The 17,265-nt window shown below is 39.7% G+C and overlaps 1 protein-coding gene across 2 annotated transcripts in view; it reads right to left on the minus strand.

The window, feature by feature from the left end:
* Positions 1–3,611: 3,611 nt before the first annotated feature.
* ZDHHC13 (zinc finger DHHC-type palmitoyltransferase 13) overlaps positions 3,612–17,265 on the minus strand; it is a 59,419-nt gene continuing 45,765 nt past the window's right edge. Inside the window, exons 11-17 of one of the 2 annotated variants that reach the window (XM_055282165.2) lie at positions 16,876–17,000; positions 15,940–16,002; positions 15,157–15,250; positions 13,920–14,003; positions 9,746–9,903; positions 7,197–7,294; positions 3,612–4,211 (exon numbers count right to left, since the gene is read on the minus strand). In XM_055282165.2, coding sequence (XP_055138140.1) covers positions 4,073–4,211; positions 7,197–7,294; positions 9,746–9,903; positions 13,920–14,003; positions 15,157–15,250; positions 15,940–16,002; positions 16,876–17,000 — 761 coding nt within the window. In that variant the 3' untranslated portion in view covers positions 3,612–4,072. The remainder of the gene's footprint in view (positions 4,212–7,196; positions 7,295–9,745; positions 9,904–13,919; positions 14,004–15,156; positions 15,251–15,939; positions 16,003–16,875; positions 17,001–17,265) is intronic. The other variant, XM_055282166.2, reaches the window with a different exon arrangement.

A 17,265-nucleotide genomic window follows, 5' to 3' on the forward strand; every position in this document is an offset into this window, starting at 1 on the left:
TACACACCTGAAATATAGACTGTGAGAAATCCAAGTGATTCCACTCATGGCACCAGCGTCCATCCTAAGTCACAGGGTGATCAAGATTTTGCTTGATACTTGCGAAAGAGATTCAAATTTGTTGTCTCCAATGTGGCTATATAGATATTTGAAGAAAGGAATAAAGTTATGGCAAAATAGCATAACAGTCACATTTCCCTGGCCCTGAAAAACATGATTGGGTTTGTCTTGGATTTAAAATAAAACAAAGACTAAACCTTGCTATTATGCCACAAGCTACTGCCGTCTCCTCTCTCCTTTCAGAGCCAAGCTGTAAGACTAGATTCCACTTAGTCCTTAGTCTTTTAGACTCCTTAGTCTTCCTTGCCTCTACTCTCCATCCTCAATCACCACTAATAACTGAGGCCACTAACAACCTCTTTTTTTTTTTTTTTTTGAGATGGAGTCTCGCTCTGTTGCACAGGCTAGAGTGCAATGGCACTATCTCAGCTCACTGCAACCTCTGCCTCCTGGGTTCAAGCGATTCTCTTGCCTCAGCTTCCCAAGTAGCTGGGATTACAGGCGTGTACCACCACGCCTGGCTAATTTTTCTATTTTTAGTAGAGATGGGGTTTCCACCATGTTGGCCAGGCTGGTCTCGAACTCCTGGCCTAAAGTGATTCACCAATCCCCACCATGCCCGGCCCTACTAATAACCTCTTAATCACAAACTCTTTTGTCTTTCGTCTGCTATTCTCAACTTCTGCTCAAGCTGCTCCTTAGTTCCTGCCAATTGATTCCTTCCTCTCTGAGATGAATCCTCTCTTGAGTCTATGATACTATCATTATTATTATTATTATTATTATTATTTTGAGGTGGCGTTTCCCTCGTTACCCAGGCTGGAGTGCAGTGATACAATCTCGGCTCACCGCAACCTCCACCTCCCAGGTTCAAGCAATTCTCCTGCCTCAGCCTCCCAAGTAGCTGGGATTATAGGCATGCGCCACCACGCCCGGCTCATTTTGTATTTTTAGTAGAGATGGGGTTGCTCCATGTTGGTCAGGCTGGTCTCAAACTCCCGACCTCAGGTGATCTGCCCACCTTGGCCTCCCAAAGTGCTAGGATTACAGGAGTGGCACCGTCTCTGGCTGACACTACTTTCTCGTCCTCCTACTCGATCTCCTTTTAGTTACTTCTTCCTTCTCCAGCTCCCTAAATCCATATTCCGTAAGCTTTTGCTCCTGCCCTTCTCCTTCCTCTCACACTTTTTAGTCTGCCTGTTAACATTAGGTGTCATCTTTGGTATCTTTTTAGCATTCATCTTTCCATTTGAGGAAGGTGACTCTCCATTTTCATCTATTTTCTACCTCTCCCCTGTGACAATCTTATCCATCTATGCAGATGATTCCCATCCACGTCCTGGCCTCTTTCCAGTTGCCTTCTAGACTTTCCCACTGGATAGCCTGCAAGTACCTCAAACTCAGTAGATCCCAGCCACCAAACTCATCACCTAGTCTCCCCACACTGTGTTCCTTATTTCTCAGGTAGCATCTTCATCCTCTCATTCATTGGGTTCAACATTTCAAAGCCATCTTTGACTCCTCTTTTTCTCCCCACATCCACTCTGTGATCTGGGCCTGCTGGGTCTCCTCTGTGCCACTGTCATCATCTTGCTTCAGGCCTTCATTACTTCCTGCCTAGACCATCATTAACAGCTTATTTCTAATATTCTGTATCTGTCAAGTTTCACCAGAAAAATAGAAACCACACTAGTCATTTTAATAAAGAGAATATAGTAGAGAGAATTAGCTAAACACATGCTATTAGTTTTGAAAAAGTAAAAAGGGAACACACTGATTTAACACAGAGATAGTAATTGCTAGAGGCAGCTATCACTCCTGGGAATAGGGAAACTAAGAGAAGGGATGGGTTATCATAATTCAGATGCCCAGAGAAGAAGTATCCCGGGGCAGAAGTCAGATGTCAAAGGAGAGAGCCTGCCTGGTTATTGCTAGTACTTCTAATGGGGCACAATGAAGTAGGTTTTGGGAAGAAGAAAAGTTAGACATTGGTTCCAAAATGTCATTGCAGGGCAAAGGGCCATCGTTGGAGCAACACTGAGAGGAAGAGCTGGCAAGAAGAATGGGATAAGTCCCTTTTCTGCTCCTCCTTGCAGTCTACTGGCAGACTTTAACAGGAAGTCATCTGGCAGGGAGACTGTGGCTTGCAGAATTCTAGCCCTAGAACATACAACACAGAGCACGGAAGGCTGGATTTGGTGCATTTCTCTACCTCTAGCTTATCTTTCTGGTAATCAGTTTTCTGTTAGACTTCTCAATTAATAGCCAGCATTTATTGAACATTTACTATATGCCAAGTACAATTCTAAGCACTTTTAAACATTAACGCATTTAATTCTCATAATGACATTTCAAATTGTTTACTATTATTATCTACATAATCCAAATGAGGAAACTGAGGTTCTAGAGATTTATGTCATTTGCCCAAAGGGATTAAAAGTAACTTATGCAGTAATTAGTAGGTCATAGATTCAAACCCAGGGTCCCTAGAATCTGGTCTCTTTACCACTACAACTGCATACCTATTAAGCAGTGATTCTCAAGCTTAAACTTTTCACAATGTATAGAATGGAGAAGGTAAGGTTCCTTAAGTAAATGATTCTCAAACAGTAGTGTGCATATGTAAGAATCATTAGGATTCCAGCACTCGCTCCCCAGAGACTGATTTGAAAGGTCTGAGATGGAGAAACTAAATTTTAAACTGTGAGCCCTAGACCCCCACCCTGGCCCTGTGACTCTGATCTAATGTCTCTGGACCATTTGGGCCACGATACTAACTTAGTAGGAGTTGGTGAGAGAAGAAGGGAGAAAGAGAATATACCTTGAAAAAGCTCTTCTGTACCCCAATTGAGAAGCACAGTCTTCAAACACAATTCTGATAGCATCATCTCTTGCTTAAAACCCTGAAATTGGTTCAACAAATTCTAATATTTTTTGAACAAATATTATGTGTCACGCGATATTCTAGGTGACTGTGACTGTAAAGTGGCAGCCCCATTTGGTATCTCTGTGACCCTGGAGAAGATAAAAACTTCTTTGGCTTTAGTTTCCTTATCTGCATCTCTTATCTCGGGTAGAAGAAAGAATGGATCCTTGAAATGAAAGGCCAACATGATTAGAGTACAACATGATCCACTGACACTGCTAAACAAAACAGGATTATATGCTTCAAGGCTTTGTAGGTCACAATGAGAATTTTTGCTTTTACCCCAAGAGCAATAGGAACCCGAGGGAGGTTGCTCGGCAGGAAGGTGCCATGCCCAGGAGTGTATAAATACTATACTAAAGTTGAATTAGCATTTCCTGTAGAACAAGGGAAATTAGTAATTATAGTCATACCAGTCTAATATTTTGAGGGTACTCAGTAAAGTTGTAATTAATATTTAAGACTTTCTAAGTTCTATTTTCTAAGTAAGATGAAAAACCAAATTAAATCTTGCTTACTGGTATTAATCATAATCTCAACTCATTCCTGGAATTGTGAACTAATTTGTGTCCTATGTACATCTTAATTTAAGACTCTAGAAGTGTTAAGTGTCAGAAACCAAGTCTCAACTACAAAAAAAAATTTTTTATTAAGTGTGAAAGCAAAACAGGTACATCTATTTAAATATTTTTTACATATTTATAGATACAACAAAGAGAAATAACTTAGCAAAAATTACAAGTTTAAAGAATAGTACCATTTTGAAACAGCCAATATAGTATCTGAAAATACTCCATTTTATCTATAATCAGTGAGTATTATTTCCAAAAAAAGTAACTTGCATTTTCTTGTGAAAAATACGGTTTTTTTTTTAGATGTCTGCCAAGAATTTATCAGAAAAGTCCATCTTTCTAAACCTAAAAAATTGTAATGCCTTTATTGAGAACTTTTTTTACCTAATGGCTTTAAAAACCATGTGTTTTCCTTTGGACTTAGGTGAACTCTAAATCTTTACTTCACTTTCAAACTACAGGGCATCAACATTAACAAAAACAAATCAGATTGAGAGTTTTGGGTTGCGTTTCTTCATACTGAGCGAAGAACCTTCTCCCTGGCTGGGTGAAAGACCATGGTGTACTGTGATGTCCAATCTACCATACAGGGCTTCACCAAGCCAAAGCAGCCACACTGAAAGAAATCTGCCAGGTTCTGCATGAATCCAAGACTGCCAAGAAAAAAAAAAGAGAACATGTCTTACTATATTTCCTGTGTAGCTGGACAAATATTTATGGAGAATCTATAATATACAATGTCCTTTGAACATCTTGCAGAAATCCAGGGGTAGATCAGATAGTTCCTGGGCTTCTGGGACCTTAAAACTGAAGTCTATTTCTGGACCTGAATCTGTATTTTGAGATTTCCTGGCTTCTGCTCGCTCAGCCACTTAATTGGGTTTTTCGTCGTCACTTCATTTTGGATTCCCCACTTAGTGGACTGGCCACTGACATCAATAAGTTTCTTTCTTTCTATTCCTACTTCCCTAATTCAGACCTTGATTACCTCAAAGGCCACATAGGCCAGAACAACTGTAATCAACAAGATGGGATTTTCCCTAAACCTTTTTTTTTTTTTTTTTTTTTGAGACGGAGTCTTGCTCTGCTGCCCAGGCTAGAGTGCAGTGGCATCATCTCGGCTCACTGCAAGCTCCACCTCCCAGGTTCATGGCATTCTCATGCCTCAGCCTCCTGAGTAGCTGGGACTACAGGCGCCCACCACCACGCCCGGCTAATTTTTCGTATTTTTTTTAGTAGAGACAGGGGTTTCACCTTGTTAGCCAGGATGGTCTCAATCTCCTGACCTCATGATCCGCCCACCTCGGCCTCCCAAAGTGCTGGGATTACAGGCATGAGCCACTACGCCCAGCCTCCCTAAACCTTATAAGTAACTCTCTAAATGAATTCTCTGTCTCAATTCCTTTTAATTCATCTTGCATATTGCAGACTGTTGTCCTCCAAAAACCCTGAAACAGTCATAGCCCCTCACCTCCCAATCAAAACCCTTTAAAGATACTCCTCTCCTTAGAGGCTCCAATAAACAATCCTCCTCTTTGTATTTAAGGCTCTATACAATGTATCCCTCAAGTTCTAGCTCCTCTGTGCATCTTTATGAATCTCCTGCTCCAGCTACTCTGGCTCTATTTTTCCCATGATCATAGCTGTGTGAGCCTGGAACGCACACTGTGCTCTGCACTTAGCTCAGGAACCCCCTTATCCTTTCAAGTCCTACCAGTTCTCAAGGCCCAGGCCAACGTCCACATTTCCACTGGAGCTTTCCTGACTACACTGTCTTAGGCATCATTTTTTCTCCATTAAATTTCGGAAGTACTACTATCTATTCCAGTTACGAGAAATGTTCATTTTTACGCATATGCTCTATCTTTTAAGTGCCTAACCCAATCCCTTACACACATCAAAACACACCTGTCCATGAGGATGACTGCGTTGCTGTTTAGAAGATTGTGTTCTGCATGGGGATGATGGCATTGCTGCCAGTAAAGGACCAACACTATTCAGAGGGCAACTTCCTGGGAAGAAGGCTATGTGGAGTTGACGGGGTGGCAGTGGGGACACATGCTAGAAATGTATAGGGCCTGGCTGAAAAGCTAGTTAGAGTAGTGTCTCCTTCCCCTTGGTTTCAGTTTCAGTCACCCGTGGTCAACAGCAGCCCAACAATATTAAAATGAAAAATTCCAGAAATAAACAATTAATAAACTTTAAATTGCATGCCGTTCTGAGGAGCATGATAAAATCTCATGCCATCCGGCTCTGTCTGCCTGAGACATAACTCATCCCTTTGTCTGGTGTTTCCACTCTGTCTACACTACCTGCCTGTTGGGTTACCAGACTGAAATAACATGGTATATACAGAGTTCAGTACTATCTGCAGTTTCAGGCATCCATTGGGGTTCTTGGAACATATCCCTCATGGAGAAAGGGTGACTACTGTACTGAGTAAAAGTAACTTAGGGGAGGAAAACAAGTAAAATCTTTGGTTTGGGCGGGACTCAGGTTTTCTCTTGAGTTCCTCTAGTTGATGCTGCCATCACTCAGCAAACGTGCTCTAGTGCTCTCATGTGTCCCTCTATTCAGACTCTTCTCTAGGGCTTGGAATGCCCTTCCTCCCTCCCAACTCCATTGTGCCCTGCCTCACATCTCTCAAGGCTCAGCTTCAAATTCCAACTCTATTACAGGCTGCCATAGTTTAGTGGAGTAAATATTTATTTCTCTGGTTAAGCTACAAAGAAAGGGACTTTATTATCACTGTCAATGTGAAACAATGATCACAAGTTTACACTCCTCTCCACTCCCCATTGCTTTAGCCATCTCTTCCCAATTAAGTCAATTTCTCTCCTCTCCTATATACACATGGTAGTCATATCCCAGTCTCTGATCCCCTTGTCTAACAGCCTAACAGTTTCATCTTGTACCAAGAGCATGCTTTAAAATAGACTGCTCATGAGATATGCAGCGAGCGTTCAAATTCCCAGAGGGCTCTGGGTCACCTCTGCAGCACTCTCAGTTTCCAAGACCCTGCCATAAGTGGCAGGGAGATAAGCTTCAAAGCCCGATCTTTCATATCATAAGATGAAGGTCTTTCTACACATACTCTCATTTTCAACTGAAAACGTGTTTTATACAACCAAATGCTCCAGGGGGAACAAATCCAAACCTGAAAAATTGGCTTCTCCCTGGTACAAGTGGGCACATTCAACATAGGCCTAGAAGAATTACTGGTGATAGAAAGGCAGGCTGAAAATCCTGGCAAAGCACACAAGTGAACGCTCTCTACAGAGCACCTTGTGGTTGGCTCTCTCAGCCATACACTTAATTATCTCACATCGACTCCATGTCAGCAACAAACAACCTTGTGATCATGTGGCTTGACTGGAGAGATTCCCCACCTTGGCAAAACTTCAGTCACTTACTATTTGTGCTGTGTCCAGTAAACTAACTCTTGAATTCTTACCACCTTGGGGCTCACGACTTTACCACTCACCCCATTGCTAAAGCTTCTCTAAGAAAAGGGGGGTCAACTATACTAGATGGCAAATTATAGAACAGCAGCACGGCCATGGGTAGGGGCACCAGCTTAGGAAACCAGTAACTAGGGATCTTCCACAGTACTCAGCATCCAAACAGGTCTTACTTACTTATATGGTGTCTTCCTGAGGGACAACGTCTGTTTCATATGCTTGCTCTGCTTCTGCAGGCTGATTCTCTCATGGGAGGTCAGGCCCAGAAAGGCAATCTGAAAAAGGGTGGAAGGTACGTGAAAAATACCACGTCGTAGCTCCCTCACTCTTCGCAGTACATCACAGGACACTGGCAAACATTTAGTAGTCCCCTTAAGACAATATCCCCCAGCTTTCTAACCAAGGATCATGGTGATGCAGAGATTCAGCAGCCTTAAACTATACTCTCCCATATAAATCTAGTAGCTGGGCATTTTGTATTTTTTTAATTGTCTAATTTTTATTAACCTTCAAGAAAGTACTATACATTGACTTAGAGTTGTGAAATAACTGCTATATTAATTCAAGCTATGGCATATGGTAATGTTTAATTTTCAGCACATTCGGTGTGCAACTTTTAGATAAATAAAACAATATAAGATCAGTATCAGTGCAATTATCTCGATTTGTGTGTTCTCTTTAGTATCTCCTTGAAAAGGGCCAAAGAAAAAGTTAATCAGAAGTAAAAAACATTTAATTCCAAAAACATGGGGAAGACTGAGAATTAAGGTAACTTACAAATTCTTAAACCATTAAAAACCGTAACTACTCACAGAGTTATCTCACTTAAACCTGAAGTTCCTTACCTGTAAAACAGCTCATCATACCACCCTCATCATATTATTTTAAGGATTTGAGATAATCTATTTAAAATACCTAACGTGGCAGGGCACGGTGGCTCACGCCTGTAATCCCAGCACTTTGGCAGGCCGAGGCAGGTGGATCACGAGGTCAGGAGTTCGAGAGCAGCCTGGCCAACATGGTGAAACCCCGTCTCTACTAAAAATACAAAAATTAGCCAGGCGTAGTGGTGGGCACCTGTAATCCCAGCTACTTGGGAGGCTGAGGCAAGAGAATCACTTGAAACGGGAAGGCGGAGGTTGCAGCGAGCCGAGATCCCGCCACTGCACTTCAGCATGGGCGAAAGAGCGAAACTCTGGCTCAAAAAATAAATAAATAAATAAGTAAATAAAATCAAATACCTAATGCAGAGGATTAGAGAGATGAAGTAACTGATTCAAGGCCACACAGCTTAGAGTGGGAGAGCTGGGACTGACTCCTTGGTCAGTGTGAGAATAAAGCCCATGCTCCTAACCAACACCTGGACACTCAGCTTGACTTGCTACAGTCAAAGCCACGACTACCCAGAGCACTCAGGAAATGAACGTTTGCAAAGAACTGGATTGTTTGGTTCATTAAGAAAACAGCTTTGTTCTGAATTCTTCCTTTTGGAAGTTATCTGAAACTTTGAGTCCATTTTTTGCCTTATTGATCTTTTTCTAAAAAATTAAGGATATTATCATCTTATATACTTGTACTTATTCTAAGATTCCAGAAAAAAAGAAAGATAATTAGAAATGATGTCTCAAAGCATTATAAATACTAGGTATTATAAATGATAATATTAATAATCACAGATGCTAGTATCTATTCTTGCTGCTGGAGTCTATTGAAGTCAGAGTGATAGGAGATTGAGAGGAATGTTCAGAAACCTCAGTTTAGTCAATATTATTAACTCGATTTCATCCCTAAACATTTTTTCTTTTTTCTCTTTAATTTCTTTCTTTTTCCCTCCCTTCCTCCTTCTCTTCTTGTTATTATTATCATTATTATTATTTTGAGATTGATTACCACAAAAGTGGAATATACTTTGCTTTGGTTGAGTAATGCTCTAATTATCTGAGGTCTTACAGTAATTTATTCAGACTGATGACCACCTGCTGTCCATTCCACGTGGGCAGGACACAGCAGTAATGAGAATTAGGTTAGGCTCATAGGGGATGGAAGCCAGCAGGGAAGGGACTAAAGCTTTGGAGAAAGCTGAAGGTGACTACTGCCCTGGAGCTTGAACTTTCTAATGGCCATGGCCTTCTCTGAAAATGTAATTACTATGACCATTCGTTAGTGATGTATTTTTCATTTCTTACCACTCTCATCCATTTAAACACTGCATAGTAATAAGGGTAACAAACAGGGTTGGAAAAACTGAGGGAAAACAATCATCTGACGTTTGCATGATGGTTTACAGTTTATACTATGCTTACACACAACATATAATTTAACTGTACAATGGAAAAAGCCCTTGAATGGGACTGTCAGAAGACCTAAGTTTCCAGTTCTGATTTTGCCACACACTGGGTGACCTTGAGCAATTCAATTTACCTTTCTGTACTTCTATCTATAAAATAAAGAGGTCAGATTAGGTAACTCCTAGGTTAAACTCTAATAATTTATTATGCTAACCTTTAAACCATCTTGTGGTTTAATGTAGTAGACAGGTGTTATTATCCTCATTTTACAGACAAAATGCCTGAAATTCAAGTGTGGTTAAATGACATCGCTAGACCCACAGAGTCAGTGACAGAGGTAAAAACAGAATGTACATGTTCTGATTTTAAATTCAAGTCTATCTCACTACAAGTTTTAGAAATTTTACTCAAAGCCATTATAAGAAGAGAAATAAATACCTGAAAGAGTTGATTGAATAATAAAAATGTTGACCATGAGAAATGGAAAGTTGCTAGCATCAAGATATATAAAACCCAAGGGGAACAGGCCACAATCTGATTGAGGTAAGTCCACAATCCATCTTCTTTGAATGTTGTGGCACAATGACTGGACCAATCTGTGAATTCACCAAAAAAAAAAAAAAAAAAAAGGCAATAAACTAGTTATCAGTCTCCAAGAAGATAAAATCGCTGCAGTTCTATATAAGGAGAAGAGAAAGTATGGCACAGATCATGATTCAATTTTAGGATTTCATTTTCCACATGACAGCTCAAAAACTAAAGATGACAAAATGGTGGCTCAATGTTAATTGAGGCTATGATAACACTGTATAAGTAGCTGACAGTGAAGGAATAAAGCAAAAAGGGTTCATAAAATCTTTACTAAAATCAGCATTCAGTATAAGATATACTAGCCTGAAGTTAATTATTTGTTTAGAACATTCCCTACCTTATTCATGTTTATAGCAACTATGGGTCTATTACAGGACTGAATATAAACTCTTACTAACGGTTCAGATGAACAGGCCATTGCTGTGGGCACAAGATATCCCATAAGCACCTAGATGTCATCAGAATACAATCTAATAGCATGCAGGGAGCTGGGCATGGGTATACATCTGCACTGATACCATAACTAAATCTGCAGAGGAAGAAAGGCCAGATGAAGGGACTCACAAGACAGATACTCCTGGGAAAAGAATATAGAGCAAGATTCAGATGGTCACAGCTCAGTTTCTCCCCAGGTGTGCCAATTAAAGAACTTTACTATGGCCTCTCATATTAACCTCCTAATCCATGTAGCTAGGAGCAGCAATAAGGAGAAATACACACAGGAAGCAGGAGAAACAAGGGAACAGATCTTCAAGGTTATGTAAATCCATTGACTTTTACAGGCACCCTGGCCATGCATAAAGGGTGAATTATTTTTAAAAGATAATTCTGTCGATTTGCACCTTGAGGTTTCATAAATGCCTCTGACAATTTGATAGTTTTGGACATTTCCCCAATGCTGCTCTGAAGAACTCCAGAGACAGGAAGAAAATGAGTCCATGACTTTCCTGTCAACTGTCCATTTAAATCCTAAAAATCTACTTTTTTTTTCTCTTTAAGTCTCTGATTCCCAACCGTCTTTCAGGAATATATGCCAGAAGCATTCTAAGAGCAATCACCACAGAGTAGCAAGCAAGGCACAAGCTAAGGCAAATTACACTCTCTCTAGAGCGTCTCATTAGGGCAGCAAAGAAAGATGCATCCCATGCACCTGATATCACAAAAAAGAATATAATTTCCAACAGTAGGTGGAGAAAACAGCTGTTGAGTGGGAAAGAATGTCTATTTTCTTTCAGCTTATGGATTTCTACTGCTCCCTTCTGGGAATTCTTTTGATAATACAGCATGATCTCACACTGAAGTTTTCAGAATACTGGTTTTCAGATTTAATATCAAAGATACGACAGCAAGTTGTCACGTACATTATCTTATGCAATGTAACACTTTAATTTGTGCTAATACATTCTTATTAGCTGGCCAGTGGCTATTGGTAGGGAACTCACATCATTCCAGGTCAATTGTTTTCATCTTTAGATGGCTCTGACAGTTACAGAGTTCTTCCTGATGGTAATCTTTCTTTCTGTAACTTGTAGGATGCTGACACTTTTGGAGTCACTTACTGTCCACCTTGTAAACAGACCTTACAAAAGGTGAAATGGATGGAGGCTGTACAGAAGTAGCAGCTATTGGATCACATGAGAAGGAGAGTATAGAGCAGGGCTCCAGTAATACAGCATTAATGGTAAACAAGGGAGGTGGGATGACAGTGAGGCCTCATTAGAGAAATGGAGCACAAGTTTATGTTTTGTCTGTGAAATAACAATAAATGACACAATGCCCTCATTCAGTGTAAAGAAATATTGCTGGAATATAAATGGAATAAAGGTAACAAAATACACTCAGCTAGTTTATACAGTTTTAAGTGAATATAAGGTGGGACTGTTCTTATGAAACAAAATGTAATATGAAAATTGGTTCACAGCCAGAGAAAAAAGACAAAGAAGAGGGAAGAATCAACATGTGTAATAAAAAAAACTAACTTGGAAAGACTGAATGTGATGGAAAATCGCTTCTGTCCTTATCAATACAGTCTTATGCTGGTCACAGATGCCAAACAAAGGTGACTATTTTTAGTGAGGAGAGAGAAGAGAGGAGAGGCAGGAGTGGTGTAAACTCTGGCTCCTCTCCCATAGGATCCAGTCCAAGAGACAAGTTGGTCCATGTGCCAACTTACAAAGGTTTTCCAGGAATATGCTTTACTGTCAGGCCTTGAAAGGCAGCTTTCTCAATAGAACCAAGCGCTGTCAAAAACTCTTTTACTTTTCACACCATAAGACATAACCTAAGAAGTTTTAAAAATTGAATGCTGGCCAGGTGCAGTACTTCATGTTTGTAATCCCAGCACTTTGGGAAGCTGAGGCAGGAGAATCACCTGAGGCCTGGAGCATGAAACCAGCCTGGGCAACATGGTGAAGATGCCATCTCTACAAAAAATTTAAAAATTAACTGGGCATGGTGACAGGCACCTGTAGTCTCAGCTATTTGGGAGGCCAAGGCAGGAGGATCACTTGAACACAAAAAGTTACGGCTGCAGTGAGCCATGATTGTGCCGCTGCATTCCAGTCTGGGTGACAGAGTGAGACCCTGTCTCAAAAAATACATTAATAAATAAGCAAAAAACAAACAAATAAAATTAAAATTAATTAAAATAAAAATAGAATGCTCAGGGTTACTGGTGGCCTTTGACAAGAACTGAGCTCAGAGATTACAACCTTCTGACTATTAGACCTATTTAAAATGGTGACAGTTAACCGTTAGCTACAAAAGCATTGCCTAGTGATCAAAGACACCCAAGGCGTCAGGTAGGAAAGGGTCTGACAAGGTAACTGAAGCCCTCCATGCCTATGGCAGGGCAAAAAATAACTCATTACACATAGATACTAGTTAATAATCTCTAAAAATGAAACCCCAAACAAAACAAAATTTGTAATACTTGATATTTCTAGGGAGGGAAACTGGGAGCCTGGGGGGCAAGTGTACAAAGAATTGCCTTTCGAAAACTAACAAAAATTTTAAACTAAAGAGACAGGCACAGAAGAGAGAAAGAGAGGAAAAAAGTGTATGTGTATTGGGCTTAGGATGCTAAGGGGAAAATAACGTTCTTAATGTTTTTCAGAATTACTCCAGACTTCAGCTCAAGCAACGAACTAGTACCCTACTGGTAAAGTCTAAGATTTGACCAAGAACGTAACAGGAGGGTGGATGGAAGTGAAGCCTCTGTGTTTAGAGCCCAATTCTCCCAAAGCCTTAAAATAAATAAATAATAAATAAAGTCCAAATAAATAAACTACAAGCACTATAGGTTTTTCCAGTTAGGTAACCTATTCCCAAGGTCTGAAAAACATAATCACGCAATTCTTAAGAGATAGCCAAAATCTTTCTTCCTTCAGTATAAACCGTCCTTCTTAGTCAACCACCTCAGAACAGCTGGCTGTCATTCCCTATGTGAGATCCCGATATACTCTTTTAAACTGCTACTGAAAGATTTTTTCCTTCCTCAGGGCTGCAGAATAAGTGATCTAATGTTTTCTTCCAAGTTACTATTTCTAATCTTTTAACTGTTAGTATTCCCATCAGTTCTCAGTTTCAACTTGATACTTACCAAACGGCATGTGCTTTCAGAGGTTTGTTCCTTAATGATTGGACAACTATCCCCCAACCTCTCTACCACCAACCTTTTTTTTTTTTCCTGTTTTATTCACTTATCACCTCCAGCTTTGTACTTCAGCAGCTGAATTTCCCTCTTCACTGGGGAGCAAATCTGCACTTGCCTTAAATGAATTTCTATTTTTGACCACTTTTCAAATTTATCACATTTTTTTCCTAAAGTACTGAGAACTAACCTCATCTTGTATTTCTTGCAGCTTCCCAGTGCTGAGGGAGTCTCAGAGGCATTTGCTCTGTTTTTATTAGGAGTATGGTTTATAGTCACCCAGCCAGAATGTGATATACAAGCGTTTACAAGGAAAAGTAGAAATGGGTGTAGGTGTATGTGCTTGTTGTAAGAAAAATTTACACTTACAGATGAAAGATCCATATATAATCCAGCCACATACCATGGAAAGGAAAAACAAGAAGAATATGTAATAGTGATGGTTGCCAAAACCTAAAGAAAAAAGAAAAAAAACATACTTAATATTTTCGTTTCTTCTGATTTTCAACATAAGACCTCCTTAACCACTTTCCTGTCAAAAGTCTTCACCAAAGTAAAACAGAAATAAAGTTGTTGCTTTGCTTTTAAGTACCATTAAATCAAACGACACATTTCTGATATGTCACAGTCAATTGTCCACGTTAACTGAACTAATTATTTATTCATTGCTTACTTAAAAGAAGATACTTTTTTGGACTAGAATAAAGTTAACTAAGCAAACACTGCTCTAGGCTGGCCTATCCTGTGATGCAAGGAAGAGAAGCAGGCAGGAATTTGGACAAATCATACCCTGTCTCTTTCTTCCTTCCATGCAACATGTTTGTAAAAGTACAACTTCTGGAATAGAATAAAGTTAACTAAGCAAACACTTTTCTAGGCTGTCTTATCCTGTGATAGAAGGAAGGGAACCAGGCAGGATTTTGGACAAATCATACCCTGTATCTTTCCTCCTTCCATGTAACATGTTTGTAAAAGCACCACCTCTAAATATCAAGGATTGACTTAATCAGGGGGAACACAGAAAACGAATCTGAGGAGCAGCAACAAATTTACATGTTGCTACTGGACATGCAAAGAGTGGCAACCCACAATCTGAGAAACTTCTACAGAAGGGAAGAAAGCGGGAAGGGCCAGGCAACTAAGTCTTCTCTTGCACACGCTGCCTTCTCAGTGCTGGAGATGGGAGCATTTCAATGCTAATGACACAAATACTCCTCAGCTATTACATCATGGTCCGACCTTCTCCCGGAGCAGCAAAACCCGGCAGAAGGAACAACACCCGTTGGAATCAGGAGACCTAGGTTTATGTATTACTAGTTGTGTCACTGTAAGTTAAGTGTTTTAACTTCTCTGATCTAGCGTTTTTACAAGTAACATGGAGATAATAATTTTTCTGTCCACTTCACAGGCCTGTGGCTACCAAACAGAATGATGCATGTGCAAATATTATGTTACCTGTAGCATAATAACGATGTATGGGCTCATTGCTATTGGAATACTGGAATACTGAAAATGGAGCCCTAGGATGCCCTTCCACTTTTTCTGTGAGTCATAACTAAACATATGCTTAACTTCATAGTAGTAATTGAAAAATTAAATCTCTCACCTATGCACCGTCCAGTCCACAGGCAATGTTGATCATATCGAGCCACACAGGAGTTGCATACATGGCAATGGAGTGACCTTAATGGCTTCCTTATCTAAGTGGGCAATTAAGAGAGGCCTAAGCAAAAACCATTGTCTCAAAGCGGCAACAAATCGCAAGCAAAATTTTAACTTTAGGTCACAAAGGCATTGGCACAAATCCTAAATAGACTATCAATTCACACAGAGGCTGTGGAATGCCTTATTAGTATTTACTTCCATATGTCTACTTTAATTAGGACATCACTAAGTGGGATCTGAATTCCAGAGCCTGTTCACACTGGCTAAGTGGAAATGAGGCAGTACCACAGAGCAAAATAAGCACAGAACTAAGGGAAGGAAACCCAAGTTCCATTTTTAGCACCACCAATAATTTGGGAGAACTTAATTCCTCCCTTGATTCCTCAATTGCAAAATGAGAGGTTTCACTAAGTGGTTTCTAAGGTCATTATGAGCCTCTGATTTGACATTAGTTCTAATATATGCTTCATGACAGAGAAAAGCAAATAAAACACACGATGGATAATTCACAGACGGATGTAACCAGAGACAACTTCAAGAGACTATAAACATCATTCTGCCATATGTTCAAGACAGAAAGCTGTTCAGACAGGAATGTAAAATTAGAAATGGGTAAAAACAAAGGTGTGTAAATATACCATGAAGATCTGACAAATGCTTACAATAGCAACATTACCAAGAATTTGCTTTCACTATGGAAAAAAATTATATAGAAAAAACTCACAAGACATGATGTACAAAATGTTCTGAAGTCCAGAGAGCCAGTTTCTGCAAGGGTGATGATATTCTGAAAGACATGAAGTTTGACCTATTATCACATTTTATTGGAAAATGTATTATGCACAGTTATACACCATTCTCACAGTTCTCGCTCCAAACTCAAGTAGTTAGAAAAGCAATTTGGAATACTTGCCACCAAATCATTCTGTGCTTGAAATGACGTGACTCTTCAAGGTTGCATTTTCAACCAACGGCTAATAAATTAGGATGCATAAAAATTATACCACCCCACCATTCCTGCCTATCACCTCATCTCTGTGAATGGCAATCATCTCCCAGTTATGATCTGCTAGAGAAAAATAAATATGCACATATACACACACATTAAAAAAGAAAAACCCACCAGTATACACCAAAACTGAAAGTTACAAGCACCAAAGGCTGGGTCTTTCAGGAACACTGGCTTTAGGTAACAAAGACAACATTCTCCAACTTCTAAACATTCATGAGCAACGGAAAACATGCCATGTCATCTGACAACTTCACATTTGAGGAAGAGGAGGGGTATCTGCTCAGCCAATAAGCAGAAGGACTCTCCCTGGTCACTGACTAGTTACTCTCCATTTATTAAGTGGGGAAATGTAAGCTAAATGACCATTATGAAAATGTTATTACAAGGAAGTAGGAGATCATATTCCTAAAAGGAATCACATCTGAAGAAGTCTTCGTGGGGTATTACTTCAACAGAAAATAAAAATATGTGTTAAAACTTTCATATACATAAATGAAAAAACTGTAAGAGTGGAAATCTAATTTTTGCTATATCACCCCACATGTCACGCAGCCATAACAAAAAGCAACACATCTGCATATGTGCATGTAAACTTTCTAAAGTTTACAAACCCTCCTATTAAAAATATCAGTAACAAAGAAATCTCACCACTTTCTTTTCTTCTTCAGAAGCCTTAGTGAAGCCTGGATCAGTTGCCCAAGTCTTATAGAAAAAGTATAGAAAGGCTACTATGCTGAAAATGAAACTGAAATAGAAAGGGGCTCCTGCTAAATGTTAAAGCCAAGTTAAGGAATACACCAAACTTCCTTTAAAAATAATGTAATTATAATGTAAGCAAATTTCATCATTGGTGCCTAAGAACCTCACCTTCCTTATGCACACATGTCCCTGCCCCTAAATCTGTTCCCATCCTACGTTCTAGTCCTACTGGAATTTGTTCCTACTTGGCTAATAAATACTGTTTCCTTATTAGTTGAAGCTCATAATAAATACTTGATAGGAATAGTTGCAACTTATGAGGAACATCCTGAAAAGTGA

Source organism: Symphalangus syndactylus, chromosome 6 (assembly GCF_028878055.3).
Source record: "Symphalangus syndactylus isolate Jambi chromosome 6, NHGRI_mSymSyn1-v2.1_pri, whole genome shotgun sequence".
Taxonomy (NCBI): domain Eukaryota; kingdom Metazoa; phylum Chordata; class Mammalia; order Primates; family Hylobatidae; genus Symphalangus; species Symphalangus syndactylus.